Raw genomic sequence first — 21,203 nt, forward strand, 5'->3', positions numbered from 1 at the left:
GCAGACATCTTTGCAATTTTATTAGTATTTGCATAAGTGAACGTTGTCTTGCACAAATGGTTTCTATGGAATGTATGCAGTAGCTTTATTTTCCTTGGTAAAATATAAGCATTAGTAACTGAGGTGACTTATATGTAATGTCCTTACATTTGAGCTGTAATTAGATTACACAGGGAAATATTTGTACTGGTAATTGCTCTCCTGTTCTTAACTTCCAAGAATAATAAAATATTTTTATATATATCTATATATCTATATATCCATATATCTATAGCTATATATAAACTATAAATATATATTTTAAATATATACACAATAATATAAATTTATAATATATATTATTATATAAATTATATATATATGTATTTATATTAAGAGTATCTGAAGTGGGTGTTTTTTTGTATGAATAAGTCAAAGTCTAGTTTGCTAAGCAATATTATTTTAATAATTGTCCATGCATGACAACAGGAATTAATGCCTGTCTGTCTATGAAAAGTATTTGTGAACAAAAAATAACTCTTGAATATTAATGTTAGCAGTAATGATTACTATATTAGCTAGAAGTCGTAAGCATGAGAAATAAGGAACTCAGTTTTGCATGTTCTTGGTAAATAAATGATATAAATACTTTTACATAATCTATACTGTAATGAAAGAGGATATTTGAAGAGGAATGTTTTATTAATACCCTGGCTGCTATGTTTTTACAGAATATCAATAGTAATAATATTTGAAGACTTTGAAAGCTAAGGTCACAAGTGACCAAAATATTAATTACTGCTGCAATGATTTTTGTACCCCTTGCTTCTGTGTGACTGAAAACTCCACTATTTTGCTCTGCTCCTTCTCTGATAGCCTCTGGCTAGAAATTTTGGCTCTTTATCCTCTTTTACTCCTATTATCCCTGAAGCAGCTCATATTCCTCTATTCTTTTTTTCAAGATCCTATACATTTTATTAATAGCAACTCTTCTGGTGCCTGATCTTCAGATTTCTTCCTGAGCTTTCCTTGTCATCAGCTTTCCCTTGTCTTCCACACTTCCAATTGCTAAAATAATGTTTTAGTTATCCTACTGTTTTCTACCAGGGCATTTGTTAGTTTCAAGTTAACTCCTGTTAGTTGTTCTGTGTTACTCTGAATTACAGTCCTCCCAGCTGTAAAATAATTGGTCAGAAGTGTGAATGAGGTAAATTTATAACATTCCATATCAAAACAGACCTTCCCCCCTCCTTATTATAAAGCCTAATACAAGATTTCTTGCAAGTGTAATGAGAAAAATAAAATAATATCTCAGTTGTTAAGCATAAAACATACCTGGGCATGTGAAGAGTGAAGAGTTGATCATTCAGTAGCCATTAGCAACTTTTGCATTCATTTGGCAGTTACCTTTAAAAATAAAATTAAATTATCTAGAGAAACTAAATGTAAAAAATGGGGTTTAAATGAACCCCTTACATTTTTTACTGGATTTGCAAATCGACTAGAAAAGCAAACGAGGAAGATTTGTTTATCACCTGAACTTCCTCTGTCTGTCCTACACTCTCAGCTTACATTTGAGTCCAGGCAGCTGTTTGTGTATGCTTGAATAGTTGAAGATTTAAGGTTGAAGTTATTATACTCAATTCAGATTAGTTGCTAAATCTAATGAAAGACTCTGCTCTAGAACTGAAATCTTCCAGTTGTGAGGCAGGAAAGCTGACCATAACCAGGATACTGATGAGTGTTTCAGAAATTTACACTAAATGTAATACTTCATCAAGAAGGAAAGACATAAAAGAAAAAAGGAATTTAAGATAACATTTTATATGTTCTTCCCCACTATAGCTCCCCAAAGGTTTTAACATGTGATACTTGTTAAATGGTTTGAAAAGTGAACCAAAGACACCCTTGAGTGAAACAAATTATTACAGTGACTATGAGTTTTGAACAATTAAATTTCTTAACATTTCTGCATCAAAATTATTTTCAGTTTCACTAAAACCACAGTTACTTACAGAGTGATTAAAAGGGACAAAACTGGTGAAGTTTCTGTTCACTTATCAACTCCCACTTACTACATAATAGATCTGTTTACATATTAATTTGGCAACCTGTGTTGGGTCAAAAGAAATAGCAACCTTTATCACATATTTAATCTAGTCTGAAAGAGCTACCAAAAGAAAGCAACCCCACACTGGGTCAGGTTCTATGGCCACCAGTAACACTGTGGTGCTAAGAACAGATGTGCCTGTTACACATGGCATCCTGGTATAGAATGTTAATGACATCTTACTTGCTTTAAGTAAATTATTTACTTACTGGTCTTTAATTATGAAGAACTTCACAAGCCATTAAACCCAAGTTCCTGTGGATTCAATGAGTAATCAAAACTTCTCTAATGTAAAAGGCTAAGATGAATTGAAACTCCTATGATCTCCTAGGTTTTACTATACCATGTCAGCACCTGCCACTTCATTAGAAAAATAAAATATTTGATGTTTCTTGATTTTTGGAGAAACTGAGAGTTTCAGAAATTAGCATGGGCAGTATCAGCAGGTAGATGTTTGTGGGCATGACCAGTATGGCAGATTTTGATCTTTCTGCCACGGCATAATTTATTATATTGGGATTGTAATTTCAAAATAAGAAGGGTACAAAAGGATGTCCTTGTATGGATGGATAATTGGCAAAACGATTGTAAGGAAAGGTGTGAAGGGAATATGATGTCTTATTATAAAAGTCATTATATACTGACTTTTTTGTGTTCAGCAACAATATGCAAAGGGAGAGGAGCAATGAGATGTGATAGTTTGCCAATACATAGGAGTATTCAGAGTACTGAGGATGAGGGAAGGCATTAGAAATGAGGTCAAAAAGACCTTATGATACAGATAAATTATATACATAGGAAAAAAAGATCCCTGGCTTCAAATATAGGCAGGTGGACTCTGAGATGAAAGTTGTGACTTAGAAGCAAGATCTCACTCCCACAGAAGTACCAACTCAATGCATTGTGTCATCTTCAAGCCACCAAGTTCAAGCTTTACCATATCCAGTCTTTGAGTATTACTAGATACAGTTTAAACCACTATCTTACATAAAACAGCCTAATGGTTTTCAATTGCTCACCTTCAGTGAAACAACTTATCAACTCTGACATTATTTAGCCTAACAAAAACACTCAAATATTGCAAGTTGCACTGAAATGAAGTGAGATTTAATCTTTTATTCTCATTCTTAATGTTCTACTCTAACTTTATCAACACTTTATTCTTGCTGAGCCTGCAAGCCAGTGAGCCACTTCAGCTTGCATCAAATTAACCCTAATGAGATTGCTCAGCTCCAGAGCATCCTAAACTCTGTGAAGAAAGGCCCCAGATGGAACAGAACACTGTTTCCTTTTTTCTTTGTCCATGAATAAGTTAATGTAGACTAAAAAGTCCAACTTAAAACATGAAGGATTTTTACAGGGGCTTCCTAAGACAGGACAGTAGATCGAAATGTCACAAACAAAATGGAAATGAGATAGTGGTGCTAATACATATTTATTTCTTTCAAAAGACAAATAGCACCAGGTACTGAAAATTCTTAGCAGAACTTTTAGCAAAATAAAGTACTTCAAAGTGAAGGTGAAATATTAGTACACATAAATGAAATTGGCTTTGGGCAGCAATTTCCAGCTGTGTCTTTTTAAAAGAGCTGCCATATCTATTTGGACAAAATGGAAAAAACCAGCACAAAAATTTTCTTTTTATCTATACTGTAGCTAGCATAGTACGCTATTGATCCACACAACCTATTAAACATGTATTTTACCCGTTTATCAGGAAGGATTCAAAGTTTACCCAGCTTATTTGGCTCGCTTTGTAACTAATTGCTGCTGTCAAAGTTGGACCAGCCGTGCTGGAGCACGTACCAGATCCAGACCAGAGGTATGACATCAACAAATTAAGCACTGTTTTTAACTCCCTGAATTTTCCAGTCCTGATGCATGTGATTGCATAGAGTCACATCTTGGTTTGCTTAGATAGCTGATAAGATTGATACCTGAAAGGGATCTGGCTAACACCCAAGTTTTTGGCAGGAATAACAAGCACTGGCTTGCGTGCTTCAATGCAGCTTGTTCCCAAAACCTCTGTAACCTCTCAGTCTGTAAAAACATGGCTATACATTTGGTAAAGTTCAGCTTTGTGCTCAGCTTTATCAAACGTGCAGCCAACTTATACCAAAGCCCTGGTTACCTAGCTTTTGTGCAGCCCTGCTGCAGAAGTCTGTACTTCTATCTTCCCTGTGTAAGAGCACTCATACCTACGACAGACGCTAGGTAGGATCTTGTTGGAGAAATAACACGCCAAAAGTCATCATAGATTTTAATAGAATCACAGTGGTTTCCCCCTTATTCAGGAAAATTAAAGTTGTCCATGAAAGAATTGATGTAACAGGAACAAAATCCTTTTACAGGGAAAAAGCAGATTCCTGGTTTTTGACAAAGGTTATGTATGATTTATTGATTATTGGAATATTTTCAGTAATTTTTCCCCCTTTCCCCTTTTTTAAAAAACAAAACAACTGAAAACAACTTTAAAGCATGTTTCAATTGTAATTGCAAATTCTGAATAAAAACAGAGGCTGAGACTGCTAAAACATCACAATTCCAAGTGCAAGTGAAACCCCAGCACCTTATCTGGGGCTATTCCTGTGCTTGGGGGAGTTCCAGTCCTGTGACTAGCGGTATTTTGACGCTGTTAGGAATGTGGGCATCGGTAACACTTGGCTGTAAATGTGCTCATGGAGTTTGCGACAATTAATGCTGTTTGGACTTTTAAATTTTTTTTTTTTAACAGAAGGGTCTTTTTAAAAAAAACAAAAACCAAAAAACACCAAAACAAACCGAAGTTCCAAAAGGACCGTGCGAGCAGCTCTCGCTCCCTCCCGCGAAGGGATTTTCTTAGAGGTCCATGCAGGGAAACCTCTGGAAGCGCTTCCCCGCCAGTCCCGGTGTGCGCCCTTGCCCGGGCGCTCTGTGCCCCGGGGGACGCCGCTCCATGCCCAGGCGATGGAGCCGCGCTGCCAGGCCGCGCCCGGCGGGGCCTGCGAGCGCGGAGCCCGGCCCCCGCAGGGTGCCGCGGGGCGTGTGGGCCGCGCCGGGGCCGGGCGGGTGCGGCCACGGCCGTGCCGGGGCCCCGCTGCCCTGCCCGGCATGGGCCGACCCCTGCCCGGCGGTGGTGCCCGCAGCCCCGCCCGTGGCGGCCCGAGGGAGCCGCAGGAGCCCGGCCAGGTACGACCCCTGCGGGCCTTGCCCGGGCGGAGGGCGGTGGCGCTGCCCGCTACCGCGGTTTCGGGGCCTTTGCGGGCAATGTTTCAGTGAACGAGCGCTTTGACTGATTTTACAAAGAAATAGCTGCTTCCCCCCACCTGCCCCAGTATGCTTGTCCTGTGAGTCGAGTTCAGCTGTTTCTTACAGATGAAGCGCAGCAGGGGCCTGGTGTGCTGGCTGACTTGTTTCCCTGACGCTCTCTGGTGTTCGCTGCCCTCCAGCTTGGCTGGGGCTGGGGCAGCAGAGGTTTGAAGCACAGCGTCACTCGCAGTATGGTGGCAAGCAGATGCCGCCATGGGTCCCCACAGTGTCGGTGAGACGAAACCCACGGAGCATCTGCGGCTGTCACGGATTTACTGTTTGTTGGCGTGTGAGCAGCCACGTCCATGCTGGTGTACCAGCTTCTCACGGCGTCCCTGTTAATGCGAATCGGAACTGGGTGGTCAGGCTGCCTGCTGTACCTGATACAAGTGCCGTGGGGCTCTTTTCTCTTTATCTCTCTTCCTTATTTGTAGAAGCAACTGAAAAAGGTGGTAACTGAAGAAATGGGAAGAATACACTTACTTGTATATAAACAAAAGAATTAGTGATTTTTGTGGGGATGTGTGTGTGTGTGTATCACTCACTATGATGTGCAATGAAAAAATGTCATAATTCTTTCTTCTTGAGTTTATTAAGTCAAAGCTGGAGATATCCTTCAACCCATTCTGGTTTTGGAGACCTTGGGATCTTGAGAGGTGTTTTTTCCCCTGTTAACTGAGCAATCTGCTTGAGATCCACAAACAAAAGCAGGATGTTTTCTCCCTTGTCTGGGAAGCTCTTCTTCCCAGCTGAGCTTTGTATTAATCCAGCGTGGTGTCCTCTGCTTGAACAGCGTTCAAATCAGACTGTGATTTACAGTGTTGCAAACATGCAGTGTGTCTGCACTGGTTGCTCGTGTTTATTAGAATGACATTTGTCTTCTGGGAAAGTATATTCATCAAATCATCCTAATAGTGTGTGTTGTGGCTCAGCAAAAATGGCTTTGGCAAAGAAGTCACAAAGAGTAATTGGGAACTCCATAATAATCTTCAAAGTCCTTACACCATAGACGTAGTTCACTTGCTGTATATTCTAAAGTGGAATATTTGCATTCATCTGGAGAAGACATATAACTTTCAGGTCTCTGAGATGGTGCCTCTGTTTCTGTGAGATGTATGTTTGCTGGTCAAAAAACTGTAAAAGATAATGAAAGCATTTATGGGTTTTTTTTCCATTTCTAAGCACAAGTGTTTCAGTTTGGTTTAGGTGATCTGCTGCTTCATTCTAGTGGAGGATAGGGCTTTCTTTTGATAGTGCTGCTTGTTCTGTTTCAATATGGCTTCATAAAATAAATTTATGTTTGCTCCATGGGTCCATCACTGCTGCATCTAATGGGGATGTTGGAGCAAAACTCCTGCTAGAAGAAACTCTTTGTCTGAGGCCTCTGTAAAGTAAGGGTAAGAGTTGCTTCTGCAGGGTTTCCAGCTCTCAGTTTTGGAGAGCAAATCCTGAGGAAGGAGAATGAGGTGTGGCCCCCTCCAGATGAGTTGCCAGAATTCAGGAAGCCACACTGGTCCATTATGTGGAACATGCTGGGCTGGTCAGACAGTGACTTGTGCTGGTCTAGGAGAGGGGAAACATGGGCTGAGTGTCACCCATGTTTGGGAAAAGGAGTTTGAATGAAGGAATGCTGGCTCAGCATGGAGCCATTTCATGGCTGCCTGCTGGAGAAGCAAGTTTGTGCCCCTCCCCTTGCCCCTCCAACTCTGTGTACTGCCATCCTCCATTACCACCATGCTTTTTTGTGATGGGGGGCAGGAAAGGAGAGAGGAAGAAAGGATGCTGAGCAAGTGTGTCTGAACTGGGGAGAAGAGGTATGTATTTTATCCTTAGTGATGCTATGGAGCGCAGGGAAAAAGTTGTAGAATTGCTGCAATTAACTAAATCATGTAGCAAAAAAGAAGATACCTTCCATTTGATCAGAATAGCACCTTCTTTGCTTGATTTTTAAACTGGCACCCTCCCTATCAAATTCTGCTATTTTATGCTATTAATCCTAAAATACTCAGAACTCTTTGGCAGTGGTAAATCCACACCTAGCTTATTGTGCTATAGCTACTAAATTCCTCATAGTTCTTTTGTATTATTCTTCCCTGGGCAGAAAGACTAGTTAGACTTTTTAAAATCTTTGTTCTGTGTTTAAATTTGTTTTAGATTAACCCACTTCTGAACAGTTAATATGACTTCTGCATCTCCAGGCATTATCATAAATGCATGTTATAACAACCAGAGCAAGTAGGGTAAATCCTACACTTGAGGTATGTTTTACATGGAACTTTAGAATATTTTTGCATTCAGCTGACTCTGGGACTTTTTCATTTTCTTGAAGCCTTATTCCACCTCTGGGGAAGGTGATTTTTATATATGTTAATGTAAGATGTGTAGAAAATTTAAGAAATGCACATAGGCTTAGAGATATCTCTAGAGAGTCTCAGAATGGATTTCCTGCTAATTTAAAATTGTGCTTAGGTAATACATTAAATACATTAACATTTAGGTGATCTCTGTTTTCCACTTTTAAGAACAGATACGCAGCTTAGTGGACAAACATTTGGAGTTCACTGCAGCTCTTTTCAAGGTGGCTCTTTGGAAGACATGATGTCTGCTTTGAAATTTTGGTGCCTTTTTTATTAAAGGAGAATTCCTAGTAAGAGATGCTATTCTGCCTGCAATAATAATGGTTGTTATTGGACACAGAGAATCAGATCTGTGTGTATACTTCGTAAAGGACCTGCTATTGTAAAGCACTGGCCTTTTGAAGCAAGTAATCAGTCTTTGCATGTGCATTGGTGAAAACAAATAATGTAAGAAAATACTTCTCTATGATATGTAAGATGATAGATGTATAGAAATACAGAAGATACACATATATATTTGCAAGATTAGAGCCTGAAAATTGAAAACACTAAAGGGAAGGGAAAAGTGTATTCTAGTGAAAGAAAATGTCATTATTCAATACAAACTTTGTTTTTTGCAGAGGCAGCAGGATTGTGACTTGCACTTACACAGTCAACAACTGGAAAAATGCCAGATTCTGAAAGTAATTTGGCATCTTCACCTGTGGATGTTATAAATGGTACTTCAGTCTTGAGTGAAATGAAAATTTCAGATGAAAAGAGATCTGTTGAAAAAACCCCAGTGACTCAGATTGGGAAGAATGGCTATCCTGACTCCATATACATAAATGCAGCCAAGATTTTTCAAGGCATTCGTACTGAAAAGAGTACAGGTAGAATCCTGGTACACTATGGCAACAACTCAGAATCTCCCATGGTGGCTTTTAAAGATGAGCATTCCAGGCGTGTATCTTATAAACTGGCTTTCAATGCTTTAAAATGTAAGTACAAAACTTACCCAGGAATTGCTAACAGAAATGATGCAGCAGAGAAAACATGGAGAAAGAAATGTTCCGTGTCTGCCTGGCAGCAGAGATCTAGGGAAATTTTTTTTAAGCTTCAGGTTATTACTGAGTCACACATTCACAGAATATTCTGATATGGAAGGCACCTACAAAGATCATAAAAAATGGCCCATAAGGGGATTGAATCCACAACCTTCGTGGTTGCTCTGACTAACTGAACTCATCTCAGTGGTTCTTTTTAGATCCTAATTATGGATGAATATATATTTACTAGATTACTCATATCTCTCAAATATTTCACTATAGCTGAGTGTTATTAGCATTTGTGAAATCAAACATTTGAAGCCTATTATTTTTCATGTAAATTAATTACATAGGTTTGCTACTGTTGGTGATTGAATTTGTCCTCAATTTTCATGCTGTTTAAAATTACAATTTAGTTACTTCCATAGAATGTTCTAGAGAGTGGCATAACTTGTCAACATTTTCTTCTTTTTACAGATCAAAGTCTTCTTGAAGAAATATTGTTAGATAGTAAGGTTTACCCATGCAACTCAATAGTAAGTGAACATTTTTGTGAGGCATTTTCGTTTTCTGTGTTGATGTAATTAGTACCTTTTCTGAGGATTCTACAACGTTCTTCAAAACAACCTGTGTTGTTTTGAACTACATGACAGCCTTAGACTGAAATATTGTTGACCTTTTTACATAGTTGTCTAAAGCATCCAGCTCCAAAGCCTGATGGGGGATTCTGTTGTAACTGATTGCTGGAAGTCAAAACCTTCAAGGAAAGAGCAAGCCATGAGCTTCACTGCAGCATGGTACTTGCTCAGTGATATTGTCCATGTCCATGTGTTTCCTTCGCAGCTGTGTCCCCTTGTGAGCAGGGGAAAAGAATGTTTCCCTCCAGTCCTTGGGAGTTGGAAAACATGTAGTGATAAAAAACAGACAAAAAAAAAATGCATTGACCCTGTGGTTCATTTGCTGGGCAAACAGTACTGTATACAAATATTATACTGGCAAAAACTGCTCCAGTTTACTCTCTCAACATGGTTTCCTGCTTTAATATGGAAAGAAATTCTAGAGCTGGCAGAATATTCTGCTAGTGCAGAATATTCTGTCTTTTATGCCTTTGAAAATTGCAAGATAAACATGAGCTGATACAGTTTGTGGAGGTTGATATGAGTAAGCAAATGATCAATACCATTATCTTTGCCTTGTTTTTGTAAGGAAATAAGACTTTCATGCTAACATCTTGTGTTTGGTGGTATTTCCAAATAACTTGAGTTTTCTAACTAATTTTGGTCATATTATGAGAAGGTGAGAATTTGAGAAGGCATAGTAACTGTAAGAATTTCATGTAAAGAGGCAGACAGGAATAACTTAAATGCAGAAATTATTGTCCTTAAGCAGGAGATGCTCCCTGGTTTAAACATTTAGACAGAGAAAGGAGGTTTTTTATATATCCCACAAGCAGAAAGGTTGTTATCAATGAGTGTATTGGATGCTACGTATGGAAGAATCCCACAAGAGAGGAATTGATAGATGAGAAGTTTTTGTTAGCTTAGCTATTTAACAAACTACTTTATTAAGAGAAAATAATTTCAAAGTTTCAATTCTCATAACATTGGAAGTTAAGATACAGTATTTTATCTGTGTGCATGGAGAATGTTTTTAATTTTGATAATCTAAACAACTTGTAAGTTATGTATTTGAGTTTTAAAAAGAAAATTTTAAAAAGTGTTTTATTAACTCTTCACAAGTAAGTATTTTCATATTCTTGCAAGTAAGCATTTAAGGGTTTTTAATGCCTTTTGCATGGAAGACTGCTGTTTGATATGGATCTTTTTGCAGAAATGAGGCGTGCTTTGGGTCACTTTCTCTATCCAGTTGCTTTTCTCTTGCAGCCAGATGAGTTAACCAGCTTGCTTGTTGTGATGCTTTATGACCTACAAGACCGAAAGTTTCAAAAACGAAAGATTTTTGATGAAGAGGAACTTGTAGCAGAGGTTCAGGAAATAGGGCATTATTTATACAGGTATATGTACAAAGAACTATTTTTAAGTTGATAGAGATCAGCAAAACTGAAGGTTTGTTTAATTAGTGCCTTTTAAAGGTAATTATTAAACTTGTATTTGACCATAAAATTTTGTGGGCTTTTTTTTTTAATTAGAGACTAGTTTAGAGGCAAACATTCATATTTATATAGTTATGAAAAATACAGATAAGAAACCACCCTTATATTGTGGATTATTTTCCAGACATCTCCTCTTATTTTGGCATTGTTAAAAATTTCATGAAATTCTAGAAAGGAAATTAAATATTCAGTAAATATTCATAAATGCAAGTGTAATAGAATCAAGAGGTCATGGAAAGGAGTAATATTTATCTATTTAGCAGTACTTCTACTATGAAGCTCTGTTAAATATTTATTATTTTAAATAATTAGAACAAAAACCAGGATACACAAACATTTTAATATTTATTATCTCTTCCACCAAACTACAAACAACATTTTGTTTAACTAAAAAAGCATTTATTAGACAAAATTGTTTTGCTGCTGGATTTAGAATGGCCCCAAAAATTCATGAATCTCTAAGTGCAAGGTATTTCTGGAGGGCAGTAAGTAAGATATCTGAAGTAGTTCAGCAGCAATTTTTATTTATTTTGAATTATCATATCTCAGGAATAAGCATGAAGCTTGTGGGAAGAAAAGACTGGAAATATTTTCTCATTATCATGTAATAATAATGAAAGTGTCTCCTGGTTGCTATCATACTTGTATTGTTTCTGTACATGCTTAGGGGCCAGCTTTCATCAAATGCTCATTCTGCACATGTATGTATTTACATATTCAAACATGCAAGTGAATCTGATGGTTGTATTCCACACATTGCAGTTCCAAAACATACTGAGATTTTTTTTAGCTGTCTGAGAAAATTGATGTATTTGAGAGTCCTCTGCTATAATTCCATTCTTGCCTGTTTTAAATAAAATAATCTTAGCTATTGACTCCCACCTTGCATCTGCTGTTGTCTGGGGTAGAAAATGTTCTGTAACTGTATTTTCTGTTACAGCTTGCAAAAGAATGTGTCCCTTTTGGATTTGGTTTCTGAGCAAGATGGTTTTGTAACAGAAATTGCATGCTAATAGCTGATGAAAACATTTATAAAACTTACTAAACTTGTGACTCTTTTTATAGGTATAAGACCAAACTGGCAGCTGCACTAGCACGATGTCGCATCAAATATGATGCTCTTTCAATTGAATACTTTGTACCAGAAACCCTATTGAAGCAGGAGCAAAGGACTTCTGCTTTACCTGTCTGTTTCTGGATAAACACATTTAAAATCAGGTAAGGTCTTGAAAGTATCATCTGATATTGATGTTTTTGCATATCAAGCAATATAGTTTGCTACTTGTTTTAGAATTTCTAGATCATATTTTTACCAGTAATTAAAAATTCTTACAGGAAAAGTATGCTTTATGCAGTGCCATTGTGTTATATATTTTTGTAGTTTTTATCTATTGCATTAGTGGTATTTATACACTGTTTTGAAACAGTTCTTCTTACTATTCTGTTGCTTGTGTGGATCATTCACCAAATAAATGAGCAAATAAAATTGGAAAAAAACATATGGATGAGTTAACTTGGTGACAGAAAATAAGAGAAAATGTTTTTAAAAGCAGGTGTATTAGTGTAAACCATAATTTTGGCAAAGGGCGTTAAATCACAATACATTACAATACAATAATGCTGTTTATTCTGTAAGGATAATGTAAACTTGAAATTAAAATACACATTTTAAAATCTTTATATTTGGTAGACTACTGTATATGTAACACTGATGTCCCCAGTTCTGTACTAACTGCTACAGGAACCATACCAGGTTATCCCATTATCTGTTTTGTTAGACAGGTAATCCATTTTATAACATTTTCAAGAATTTTGTTTTACTACTCTTGTCTTGTGTTCAGTGCTTTGGTTATAGGCTCTTCAAGATAATGTACCTTATTTCAGGTGTGACTTTAGAACTCTTAAATAGGAAATAAATAAAAGCTGCTCCTTTCAACCCCTGTTTAATGTACTGTATAAACTTATGGCACTTTCTGAAATAACATTTCAACAAACATCTCTTTCTATATGTACCTTTAAATCTTTATGATATTTGAATTGCTAACCTCAGCAGTTATGCCTTCATTACATTTACACAAGGATTCTTTCAGTGTCAGCCCTTAAAATTATTGGTGAGTTGGGCTAGATTGAAAGCAATTGAAAGAACTAAAGCATTCCAGCAGTAAATTTACTACAGCCTCTCCTGAGCACATGGACATTTCTGTTTTGATGCTTTGAATCATCCTCTGGGGACACATATCTCTTTTTAAATTAATTGTATCAGACTTATTAACTTAAGTGTTTCAAACCAGAACTTACACACCTAAAGTTTCCCTTCTGCATTAGGCAGTATGCATTTTATACCTATATATGTATGCATATGTATGAACACACACAATAACAGTAGTAAAAAATTCTTATAATCAGTTTAAACTATGTTGCTTAAGTAACTGTTGTATATTTAATGGCCAGAATTGTATGTTAACAGCCTTGAAGATGTTATCAGAGATTTGGAGATGAAGGGATTCACAAAGGTTGAATCTGTGTCAGACTTTGACCATTACACGTATGCTGTGGACCAACATTGCCATGATGTATTGGTTTTTCCTTCCTCTCTTAGAGAAGAACTGCTTAATTTAGATCTTTTTGCAGATTGCAGACTCTTACTGCAGGTGAGTTAATGTTCATCCTTGAGTCAGATGATCTGCAAATTGAAATAATTGCTTTGCTTTAGAAAGAGGTTGTGCGTGGAGGCTCTCAGTTTAGTCGAAAAGAGAACAGAGAGAATTCTCTCAGGCTTCAGTCTGGGAAGTTAAGAGACAAAATTCAAACAATTACTTTCTCTGTTCATGTGTTGTACCCATGTGAAATGTGTTCTGAAGATTGTTTACCCAAGGTGATTGCTTGATTGGATTCTAGTGATAGTGTTTAGATTCAATAACCAATCAGATCCACAACTGTGTCAGGACTTTCAAGGGAGGAGAGAGTCACGAGTTTTTGAGTTAGTAGTTAGTGAGAGCTCTTACTACTGTAATATAGTATAATAGAAATATATAATATAATATGATATAATATGATATAATATTATATGATATTATATAATATCATATAATAATAAAACAATTTATCAACCTTCTCAATCATAGAGTCAATGCTAATTATTATCTGGCTGGGGGCCTGCGGCAGCATGTTGTGTGACTACTGTATTAAATCAGTCAGGCAGCGGCAAACTCTACTAAGGTTTTGGACGTTTGTAATAATTAGGTTAACAAACTGATCTACTTACTAAACTTAGCATACAAATGTCAATGCTTAATTGATAGGTGCAATTAAGTTAGTAGAATGTTTTAAATTTAATCTTAAAGCTGTTGAACTAAATATAAAAAGTGGCCAAAAAGAGGCAGTCTCACTTCTGAAAATGTGAGGAAAGTTTCAATATTACTCCATATGCTTTCCCCAGTTAGTAGATACTGGTATGCTATTGTAATATTGCTTTCTCTTCAAATACATGTTTGTGATGGAATGATCACACTTCTTTGTATTTTTTGCAGTGTGGTTCTTTGATCTCTATAACCCCCACTGGTCTTTTTCCTGACTTGCCATTGTTCGACTCCCCAGTGAAGTTTGGTGGGAGGTTTCTGTTCTAGAGTAGTGGTTTGCAGTAACCATGCCACATAACTAGGAATTATCTGAACTGTCTGATGATTCTTCAGTGCCTAGCAGAAACATTTCAACCAGCATTTTCACTAGATGTCTGAAAACTTTAGTCTCAAAATTTATTGCTCAACTTAAAAAGTGACTCAGTATTCCATTTCTGTTTGTAGATTTTAAATACAATACTTACAGAAAAGAACTAGCAATGACAGCCCTATAGGTAATGGGAACAAATTCTGAGTGGAACTACTGAAAAGTATTCAAAAAGAGTAAATAAAACTGTCAAAACCTCCATCCCTGGGGTGGAGTGGGGTGGTGCTTTAATGCTGTGTGTACACAATGATGTGAATTTAAAGGCTTAGCACTTTCTTTTTCCCTTTCCATTTATCATCAATTTGTCAGATTTGGTGCGAGACCTGGTATGTGTGGTCAGTATCTTCACTCCTTGCCTTTTTAAGTAATTTGATAAAGTTTTCTCTTAATCACCAGTGGTACAAGAGCGTTTAGACTTGCAGAGCTGTCTCTGTGTTTTCTGCATTCCAGTCTGCCTCTCTGTTGTTCACATTTCAGCAAAATCTTGATCTTTGAACTACATGGGCAAGATTTCTCCTGTAATTATCATCAAGAGCCATGTGAATAGTTTTGCATTTCTCTGTTAAGCTGCCTCAGATGATGAATTCTGCCTGAATTGTGGCCAATGTTTGTCTTTTCTGAAACAAGCTGTTCTTAGGAGTTCCTCCTTATGAGGATAATATGTACTATATTTTTACCTATAGATGCTGTGTGTTTTCATGTATTATTTAGAATTATTTAAATTTATTGAGTGACTGCTTGGTTTTGTAATTTATTTAATTCTGTATTAGCAGATATCCCTCCCTTCTTTTCAATTTCCTGTGAAAACAATGGAAGACTTTCCTAATTTGGGGAAGAAGGTTAGCATTCAGAGAAACCAAGATAGTTGATCATACTTAATTTTTGTGTTATTGTTTTGTAGGATAAGTCTCGCAGCCTTGCTGTACACTCTGCACAGGCACTGTTGAGTGAAGGTGGTGACATTATAATGGCTCACATAGGCTCCCATCTGACCATTGCCCATATGTCAGTGCTGACAAATGACAGTAGCTCCAGAATTTTTGTCTGTGGTGTGAAATCTTCGGCAAAAGAAGAAGAACTGAGGAACAGTTTAAGTCACATGGGATGTAAAAGTAGGTGCTAAAACAGTTGGTATTGAAGAAGTACTGTAATACCGTTATACAGTTTGTGATGTCTGTAAATATTGACTAATTCTATCAGAACTTAGAGGTCCCTTCTTTGGAGGCTTGGGGATGGCAGTAACAACTTTTTTGTCACAAGGTGGGCTGATAGCTCTTCAGCTACAGTCAAGTTAATTGCAGTCTAAACATATCATAGATGCAAGCTCCTGAAATATTGGCATTTTCCATAGAAGTAGCTACTGCGTAGCAGTTGGTGTAGCTAGCTGTTTGAGAGTGTTAATCCAAAACACGTGCACTTGTCCAGTTTACGTGGAGGACGTATCAGGACAGAATGCAGCAAGACTGCAACCCCATTAACTGTCTTTTCAGTGGCAGATGCAGCCCTTCAATCTGTTTGAAATCCACAGGCCATACTGTGGAGAATCTGAATCTAGCAGACTCTTCCTCTGTCGAATTCTATGTAATACCACAGTCTCTTCACCTCTATCACCTGTAGGCGGGAGTGCTTGCAGTCTGTAAGTGTTGAGTTTTTCTTGTTTTTCAGATATTTGGTTGTTACATGAAGACTTTACTGAGCTTCAATCAACAGACTCAAGACTTGAAAAGGCAAAAGTTATTTTGCTGCTACCAGAATGCTCTGAACTGGGTGCTGGCAATCCAATGGAGCTTATTTTAAGTGAACACAGAGGTAACTTTTGATACAATATCTAGCTCATGCTTTCTGGTAGAAATATATTTAAGTATTGTGTTCTAGACTGTGCAGGCGCTTCCGTAAATTGTATAATTTTATTGAAAAAACCTTTCTTATTTTAATTACTATAAAATATATAAATTAATTTGCACAATTCTGTGACTGCTTCAGGTTGATAGTATGAATGTTTGAGGGTGATTCTGGCGAGCAGAGTGCATACAGCTTTTTTTAAAGTAAAAAGACTGTAGGCAGAAATTTATTTTGAGATACCAACATGTATATAATTTTCTATTTTATTACATTCCTTTATTGACTGTTTGTATAAGTCCTTTCATTGTACAATTTTCATTAACTAGAAGCAAGTAAGAGACACCAGAAACTACAGGGAAAGAAGTAAAGCAAATAAATCAGGCACTCCTCGGTATTCTAATTTGTAAAACCTACCTTCCCACTGTACCAGTAATAACCAGGTCTGCTTCTGCAAACAGCTGAATTTTCAGACACTAATACAAATTGCAAGACTAAATTTACTATTCTTTACTTTTAGATGCAGGGTTGCTACAAGACCTTTTGCAAGGATTTGTGTCTGAGGATAAACTCAGTATTCTTGCTGAGAGACAGCTTAACGAGTTGATTCATGCACTGAAATGTGAGTGTGCTAGTTTCCCAGTTCTGGGAAGACTTTGCCATATCAATTCCATTGTATTATCACCAGTTCTAGTATAGTTAAAAATACACAAATTACTCTATTAATTAAGAATAACCATGTTACCAAACCCCCTGAACAATGATTTCCTCCAGTCTGAAGTTGTTCCTGTGTCCTAGTGTCTATCAGACACTATAATACTCTTCAGGATTGTGTAGAGAACTTCTTTATGGCTCTGCTTTAGAAATTCTGCAAATGTAGTCTCCCTCCATCTGCATGCTGCCACTTTTTTCCTCTCTCCTTTGGTAGCTGTATGAAAAGACTGGAGACAGCTTTGACTTTGTGCTGAAATCTTAAAATATTTGAAAATATTTGAATTATTTAAACACACTAGAGATCAAGAGCTAAAAGAGACATAATTTTTATGAGCTTTTAATCCTTACCAAACCACTGTCAGTATGAAGAATCTGAAGAGTAAAAGAGTTGTGTTTTGTTTTGTAGTTAAGAAAGTACAAGGTATTGTTTACTGCACTTGCTCAGTTTACCCAGAAGAAAATGAACTTGTAGTGAAAAAAGCACTGGAATCTGGAGTGGAGGGAGATAAAGTACGACCATATAGGTACAGAATGAGTAGTTTTATCTGTGGAAAAATTAAAGTATGACTTTAAATTACAGTATAATTCTTATCCTAGATTGATATGTATCTTGCATTAAATTAAAATAGCTTCTGCTGCCTGTCATGCCATTCTTTATGAGATTACTTAGCAGTATTCTATTGACTTTCTCATCTAATGTTTTTGTTCATCTGAAATTAAGATGGGAAGAAAGCATCACTGGTTGGAAATAACATTCTTCAGCTAGAGTCATTGCTATTATTATATTAGTATTCAGAGAATGAAACTAACTTACTAGCATCCTCTCTGCTTCTGATGTAGAATGATCAATTTCAAAGGAAAAAGAAATTAAATTGTAAGAATCATACAGAAGAATAAGAACCCTTTGCTGTAGGATTGCTCATTGCTGTATTCAGATGCATGACAGGTTACAGTAGGAGATCATCCTGTGCAATCATGGAAAATATAAATATATATGAAAAAAGTATGTATGCTGTATACTTCATATGTAGTTATAACCTGCTAGCTGTCACCCCTGTCAGCCAGAGTAATTGTTGAAAGACCGATGATTAAAAGATTGATGGTTAAAAGACTGATTGTTAAAAGACTTTCTGGATTTTCCTTTCAGTCACATAAATGCAAATAGTTGGCATTTGCACATGGATACAATAGTGGATTACAGGATGCAGGTTTAAAAGAGTTTATGTTCTAAAAAGCACAGAAGAGTAATACTATATTTTTAGATTTTATATTACCTTAGTTAATAGTCTGGCTATCAAAGGAAAAGGCACTGTGGCTCAAGATATTCAGTGTAACTAAGTTTTGCATGATTAAAATGGTATTTACCATTTTTATTGTGGCCAGTCCAAAGAAGGTTGAAAAGTTGTATGTTATTCATGAGACACAGTGCAACAAAGTGCCTCTTTCTTCAAATTCACTGATAGAAAACAGCAGCTGCTTGATTTTTTTTTTTTATGGCAAGTGGGATGAAATCAGGGTATGCCTTGCCAATGATGGTGTGCCAGAGCAAAAGCATTATGGCCTCTTGCTTGTGTTTTCTTTTGGAATTTGAAATTTTCTGGAGTCTGTCTTGACCTCTATGGGGAGAACTTAGGAGACCTTGGAATGTAATGGTCTCTAAATTAATAAATATAAATAATATGTAAATTCATAACATATATAATAATTTTTATTAAAAAAAAAAAGATCCTGGAGCTTTAATTATTTTTTTAAAACATCCCCCTCATGTGAAACACCTCTCTCCCCACAAAGCCAAGCCAAAATCTGTTCACAGTTTGGCAGAAGCATCATGAACGTTGTCAAACCACCAAATCATATTACACTTTCAAAAAGGCAATCTTGGATGGTAAGAAAAGGACAACAAAATTACAGTAGGATTTTTTCAGACCTGAGCAAATTTCTGACTGATGGCTGATTGAACTTCATGAATGACAATTTCGGATTCAGTTCCTCCTTCACTGTCATGCAGTATCTTGGATGTTTCATCGTAGGCCTGGCTACAGTAAAGCTGCTGGTAATCAGCACAAACAGAGCAGTAATAGAATGCCATAAATAAAATATACTGAGTAATTATGCTTAAGATGAAAGCTGAAGCTATTTAAGATGCATGTACTGCTTACAAAAATTCCTTTTACACCTTTCTTAGAATTAATTAGAGAACTTATTTGACTAAAACAGTGCAGTATAGAATGAAAGGCTGTTGCAGAGTTACTAGCCCCCCTGTTCACAGTAGTGTCGTTGAGAGACAAGTCATAATAAAACATGTATGATCATCAAAGATCTACTGAATATTAATTCCCTTTTCCAAGAAAATTGAGGGCTTTCAGGAAACTCTTACAACATTTTGGCTTATGTGCATTTTATCTTTTGGAATGCAGTACTGAAATGGTGCCAAACAAAATAAGGCTCTGTTGGAGTTTGGGGTCACACAGCTGGTCTTAGGGCTGTGCAGTTTTAAGGGTGCTTTCAAACATGTTTGCACAGGTTAAGCTGAATTTATCTTCAGGATATGACAGATTACAGCAACAGCTTTACCTAAAGTAAGGGTACACATGCCAAACAGGTGTGTATAGAGTAGTCTAAACCACTTGTGCATTTTGCTTTGGCTATCAAATTTGAATTAATTTCTGCATCATTTTTCATGGTCATTGAAGGGATTTCTGGTGAAGAGTAACTTGTAGAAATCAAGAAAAGATTACCACTGGGGTTTTTTTCCCCATTGAATAAGCTTATCTAAAATCAAAAATCTGTGTCATAAAACATAAGAGTTTTATTTAGTAATGTGAGGAGGATTTGAGCCTTATAGCCTGTTTTATCAAGTTCCAACGAACATAGAAAAAAAATCCAAGTCATGGTGAGAACTTGGAAACAAAAAGTTCTTGCAGACTTCCATTAAAAGTGAACTAGCCAGCCAAATCAGGATATTGCTTGCAAATATTGAATACATTTCTCTGTAACCATCTTTGAATAAAGCTCTGTCACCAGAGGGTTAGTGGAGCATTAAGGAGTAGGACTCTATCTTACAGTCCTCAGTGAAGAGGAGGGGGATATAATTACAAAAGGACATTTTGATAGTGTTTTTCTGTACTGAGACAGCGTAGTACTAGTTTGCCAGCTTTATAAGCCAAGTCCTTGAGACTTGGAATTCAAGGAGAACAGGAGAAGAGGCTAGTTCTTCCCTCCCCAGTGATGCACTGCAAAACTGTAAAATTGGAGAAAAAGCCTTCAATTAGAACAAATAGCAAATTTTCCTAATCTAAGATTTTTAGCTTAGATAGGTATTTATTATTATATTTATTATTATTATTATTATTATTATTATCATTATTATTACTTAAAGTTAACACCTCTACAATTTCTGCAAGCTCCTTAGTGTTTTCAGACCATTCCCCAACTTTAGGGACAACTTGATAACTCAATAATTGCACACATGAGAAAGAACATAGTTTTTCATTTTCATATTATGTATTTATTATCCAATAATAAATATACTTAATAACTGGGGGAAAAAATGAATTACTGAAAAAAATGGAAAAAACCCCACTTAATTCTAAAAAGATGAATTTCCATGCCTTTCTTGAATTTGTTTTTAAAAATTATGATAAAGCGATGTTGTTGAAAGACATAATTTGAAAATTACTCTTAATGTATCCTTGTTTATTTCCTTTTATATTATTAAATATTATTTTCTGGTCTTCCATTTCTTTTTTACAGGCTTATTCCTTCTGTATTTTCTACTTGCTCCGATTCAGAGTCTTCCACCGAAATGTTTTTCAAAATGGAGCCATCAGAAATTTCCAGTGGTTGTTTCCTAGCTGTTCTAGAGAGAGAGGTAAGCTATGAAAATAACCATTTAAAATCACTTTATAGAAGAAGATACTATGACTTTCCACAGAAGAATAAACAAAATGGAACATTTGAAATAAAATTCCTGGCTGCTCTTTAGTTGTTTTAAGACCAAAAGACAGGTGAGCAGTTGAAATGTGCCTGAGCACAGGTTTAAAAGGTGT

At 36.5% G+C, this 21,203-nt stretch overlaps 1 protein-coding gene across 4 annotated transcripts in view; it reads left to right on the top strand.

The window, feature by feature from the left end:
* Nucleotides 1-5,085: 5,085 nt before the first annotated feature.
* NSUN7 (NOP2/Sun RNA methyltransferase family member 7) overlaps nucleotides 5,086-21,203 on the top strand; it is a 41,615-nt gene continuing 25,497 nt past the window's right edge. For 2 of the 4 annotated variants that reach the window (XM_041715713.2, XM_072928115.1), the window contains exons 1-11: nucleotides 5,087-5,257; nucleotides 8,355-8,714; nucleotides 9,240-9,298; nucleotides 10,646-10,776; nucleotides 11,941-12,093; nucleotides 13,343-13,526; nucleotides 15,503-15,713; nucleotides 16,267-16,410; nucleotides 16,961-17,062; nucleotides 17,561-17,678; nucleotides 20,908-21,025. In XM_041715713.2, the coding sequence (XP_041571647.2) occupies nucleotides 8,402-8,714; nucleotides 9,240-9,298; nucleotides 10,646-10,776; nucleotides 11,941-12,093; nucleotides 13,343-13,526; nucleotides 15,503-15,713; nucleotides 16,267-16,410; nucleotides 16,961-17,062; nucleotides 17,561-17,678; nucleotides 20,908-21,025 (1,533 nt within the window). In that variant the 5' untranslated portion in view covers nucleotides 5,087-5,257; nucleotides 8,355-8,401. Of the gene's footprint in view, nucleotides 5,258-8,354; nucleotides 8,715-9,239; nucleotides 9,299-10,645; nucleotides 10,777-11,940; nucleotides 12,094-13,342; nucleotides 13,527-15,502; nucleotides 15,714-16,266; nucleotides 16,411-16,960; nucleotides 17,063-17,560; nucleotides 17,679-20,907; nucleotides 21,026-21,203 lie in introns of all 4 variants that reach the window. The other 2 variants (XM_072928114.1, XM_041715712.2) reach the window with 2 other exon arrangements.

Source organism: Taeniopygia guttata, chromosome 4 (genome assembly GCF_048771995.1).
Source record: "Taeniopygia guttata chromosome 4, bTaeGut7.mat, whole genome shotgun sequence".
Classification (NCBI taxonomy): Eukaryota; Metazoa; Chordata; class Aves; order Passeriformes; family Estrildidae; genus Taeniopygia; species Taeniopygia guttata.